Raw genomic sequence first — 4,530 nt, forward strand, 5'->3', positions numbered from 1 at the left:
ATGTGGCACGTTTGACACAACACAAGATTATGGAGTTGGGTTGGGAAGTCCTGCTCTTGGTATTCACACCACACTAAGGATACCTGCTCTTGATATTCACACCACACTAGGGATATCTGCGCTAGCCGTCTCTAATTTTGAAGTGATCTAATAGAGGGAAGTCATTTAGTCAACATCACCCACTTCAAACGTTTGAGCTACTCTTGTAAGAACGGAAAATGGGAATTGACCGTCACTTTTATAACGCACCTATGACCCAAAAGTATGGAGCGCGATTTTTTTAGACAACGGGATGCGAACCAAGGATCCTCAGCTCGAAAGTCCGACACGCTACCCTTTGTGACACGCTTAACCCTGGCATTTAAATCACACACGTTACCCTATAAGAGTATTTATACTTCTCTTGCTTTGGCGTTAAATACTACAGTGCAATTTAACAATGACAAATTCTCGTTAAACAATATTACTGATAGAAAATGTTATAAATATCTGAGCTATAATTATATCAGTATTGTAGATGACAATAATTAACAGAGTTTCGTCTGTTTGTTTCAATAGGAATAAGCACACCCGGAAAGTATGTGCACGAAAGTAATAAACGCACAGGATAAGAAAAGTTTGGTAAATCACCTTAAAAAACAAACACATTATAAAACCCTAAGCACTCTTAACAGGTGGGCATTTCTTCTTCAGGTGTAAAGACAGCTAGAAATTTTTTTTTACAACTTCTTTTGTACACGTTTTTTATGTAATTGGAATGGAGCATATGTTTGATATTCGTTGTTAAGCACAAAGCTACACAATGGGCTATCTGTACTCTGCCCACCACGGGTATCGAACCCCGGATGCTAGCGTTGTAAGTCCGCAGACATACCGCTGTGCCCCTGGGGGCTTTTAGCGTTATGGTGTAATATGGTACTGAAAAAAAACCTTTATTTGAGTTCACTTTCCACTGACCTTCTTGATTTTCCTCTTATTTATACATTTGAAATGAACGAAAACGAAATTGTAGAGTCAATTCTCGTTCTTTGTATTTCAAACAAAACTGTTAATAATTGCTGTTGTTGTTTTTCGCTAGTAGTGTCTTTCAGTATAGTACGATAAATTTGATTTCTCCTCCTCAGCTCTTTTAATTGTTACGTCGATCTAAAATAAGGTATTGGGCTATTTACGTTATAAGCCAATGTCTGTGCTTGATCTTGTGTGGACACCCTATGATGGTACGTTGGTGTAACAAATAATTTATAATTATTGTCGGAGAAACACGTGTATAATTTTTGTTTTATTTTAGGCAATAGCTATGATAGTTTGTTTGTTTGTTATGCACAAAGCTACACAAGGGCTATCTGTGCTCTGCCCACCATGGGTATCGAAACCCGGTTTCTAGCGTTGTAAGTCCGCAGACATACCGCTGTGCCACTGGGGGGCAGCTATGATAGAATATTCCGATAAACATAATAACCACACTCTGACAGAAATTTGTGCTGACTAAAAACTAGGTTTAAATTTAAATATATTTATTAATCCATTTATTGCGATCTCATCCGTTTTTGTTTTCTTCACGCTAGGACTTAGATCTCATTACCAAAACGCTCCTCCACAAATCAGGAGAAAATGCCGGTTTTATTCGGGAAGACATAGGGAAGACATTGAAGCATCTGGTGGATGGAGTGTCACTGCAGAAAGCAGCTTTGGCCATTGTGGATGGTGGAGCTAGGTTGGTTGATGTTTTTGTTGAGCATTTTACATGGGGAAGATTTATAAATTTTATTTATTGATATAAAACTAAATTTAGAAAATCATCAGTCAACTGACAGCATAGACTGATAAACTAGTATTGTAAAATAAATTTGAAGAAAACTTGTCATGTAAAAGAAAGTTAAACGTTTAGTTATATAATAAAAACAAAGTGAAGATTACTGAATGTTTTGCAAAGTCAACCTGTCATCACCATAAGGCAAAAAAAGTAGACTGAACAGAGTTTCAACACGTATAAAATTAAAACTGTCGTTTGACAACACGCATGTAAAACAAATTTATAAATTTCATTGACAATTTCTTTTATACTTAAAATCAACCCATTACAATATTAAGTCTACCGCTGAGTAAATTAATGTCCTTCAGAATAGGTTTTTATTTTTTGAATTTTTCGCAAAGCTAAACGAGGACTATCAGCTTGTCGTCCCCAATTTTGAAGTAACAGGGAAGGCAACTAATTAACACCGTCTATCGCCGACACTTTGACTACGCTTGTCAGACCGAAAAGCGGGAGTTGACTGTCATTTTTATAACGCACCCACGGCTCCAAATTGTGGAGCGCGATTTCTTTTTCTGTGGTAACGGGACACAAACCATGGGATCACAAATCGACAGTCCGACACGCTAAACACTTGGTCGCGTTCGGCCATCTTATTAAAAGATAATACATTTCAGACATTCAAGGTTATACAGCAACTTCAATTCTTCCCATGACCGTAATCAGAGGTTTGAGAATAGTAAAACATCGTTTTTCTTACAAGTAAAAGTATTTGTTCTAGAGTTTTTAAATGCATAGCCGTCCCTGATTTAGTTTTGTGTGTGTGTGTGGCCTGGCATGTCCAGGTGGTTAGGGCGCTCTACTCGCAACTTGTGGGGTCGCGGGTTCGAATCCTCGTCCCACCAACCATGCATGCCCTTTCAGCTGTGGGAGCGTTATAATGTGACGGTCAATCCTACTATTCGTTGGTAAAAGAGTAGCCCAAGAGTTAGCGGTGGGTGGTGTTGATTAGCTGCCTTCCCTCTAGTCTTTCACTACTCAATTAGGGACGGCTAGCGCAGATCGCCCTCGTGTAGCTTTGGGCGAAATTCAAACCAAACCCTAATTTTTAAGTTGATTGACTAGAGGAAAGGCAGGTGGTTAACAACACCCACCAACAATTTTGGGTTAGTTTTATCTTACCATATAATGGGATTTGACTGATACCAATACTTTTTTGTGAACCATGATCCCCCAGAATCATAGTCTAACACTAAGCCACACCGGACTCTCAGTTTTCAAGTTGGGATTAAAATATACCATTTTATCGGAAAATGTAATTTCTATTCTAACTTGGTAGAGATAACAATATAATAGAATTACCTGCAAAGCTACTCGAGGGCTAGCCATCCCTAATTTTGAAGTACCGACTGCTCTTTATGAATAGTGCGATTTATCACGGCTGAAAATGTTTGGGGACAAGATTCGAACCCGCGATACTCGAGTTACGAGTCGAGTGCCCTAACCACCAAGCCAGAATACATAGGTTCTGAAAGTTCTCCACTTTGTTATATCATTTACTCTTAAACTTGTTTTTTTAGATTATTTAAGTAAATGTTGTTTTAATTTGGTTAAAGATTCTGAAATAGATGTAAAAGACCAGTTTGTTTTCCCAGAAATAAAATTAGGTTAATTGAGTTATAAAGTATTTAATTTTCGACAGTGATTGACAGCTTTGAACAATATTAGAAGTGTCTTTAAAAGCCTCGTCCTAGTTTCGACTTATGTACAATCATAATCATTTTTTTTTCTGGAAACAGAAAATATCACCAACTGACGAAAAATTAAAGCAACTTTTTTTTTAGTTAAAAGTAAAAATCAAACATTATAATGGAAGACACTATATTTATTTACTATAAATTTGTTTTAATTTTTCCTCTCCTTCCTCTTTGAATTACTTTTCCATTTTTCGTCTTTCGTGACGTAATTACTCCTCATGTGTATTTTTTGCACGTGTTCTATCACTGTAATTTTTTGCACGTGTTCTGTAATTTACATTTTAGACTTGAAGCCTCCCACCCGCCCAATCACCCCTTCCCCCCCAGTGGCTAAGCGCTATATTTGCGGACTTATAACGCTAAAAACCTGGTTTCGATACCCGTTATGGGCACAGCACAGATAGCCCATTGTGTAGCTTTGTGCTTAACTACAAACAAATAAACTTGCTTTATCTAATGATTATTAATTAAGGTTGTGAAAATTGTGTGTATCAGACTATTTTACTTTGTATTAAGCAAACACATATTTATTATATTAGAAGTTTCCAAGATACTTCTTTTATATATATAATGTTTTGAGAATGTTACTAGCACATAAATTATCATTATGTTTCTCTGTTAAAGAGCTCCTAAAAGAGCAAAGCAAAGATAAAATTGATTTTACTTGATTTATTTAGCCATAGAAATGCTGCTGTTCGGGGAACAACTGCAGAATTCCTGTCAATGACAGTGGAAAAACTGGGACCATCGAGATGTATGACAGGCTGTAAAGACGTGGCTGAAAAGGTCATATCGGCCACTGCCCAGTTTGTAATGGATAGGTCACCGTTAGCTAGGTATATCAAGACACATTTCTATTCCCTTATAAGAGTCTTAGTTTCTGTGATGTTATGCTGTCGTTTGTAATGGATAGGTCACCGTTAGCTAGGTATATCAAGACATATTTCTATTCCCTTATAAGAGTCTTAGTTTCTGTGATGTTATGCTGTCGTTTGTAATGGATAGGTCACCGTTAGC

The 4,530-nt window shown here is 37.1% G+C and overlaps 1 protein-coding gene across 3 annotated transcripts in view; it reads left to right on the plus strand.

The window, feature by feature from the left end:
* Positions 1-4,530, plus strand: part of LOC106465781 (TOG array regulator of axonemal microtubules protein 2-like) — a 42,502-nt gene that overhangs the window by 32,702 nt on the left and 5,270 nt on the right. For all 3 annotated transcript variants that reach the window (XM_022393718.1, XM_013926016.2, XM_022393717.1), the window contains 2 exons: positions 1,569-1,717; positions 4,191-4,349. In XM_022393718.1, the coding sequence (XP_022249426.1) occupies positions 1,569-1,717; positions 4,191-4,349 (308 nt within the window). The remainder of the gene's footprint in view (positions 1-1,568; positions 1,718-4,190; positions 4,350-4,530) is intronic.

Source organism: Limulus polyphemus, unplaced genomic scaffold (genome assembly GCF_000517525.1).
Source record: "Limulus polyphemus unplaced genomic scaffold, Limulus_polyphemus-2.1.2 Scaffold2049, whole genome shotgun sequence".
Lineage (NCBI taxonomy): Eukaryota > Metazoa > Arthropoda > Merostomata > Xiphosura > Limulidae > Limulus > Limulus polyphemus.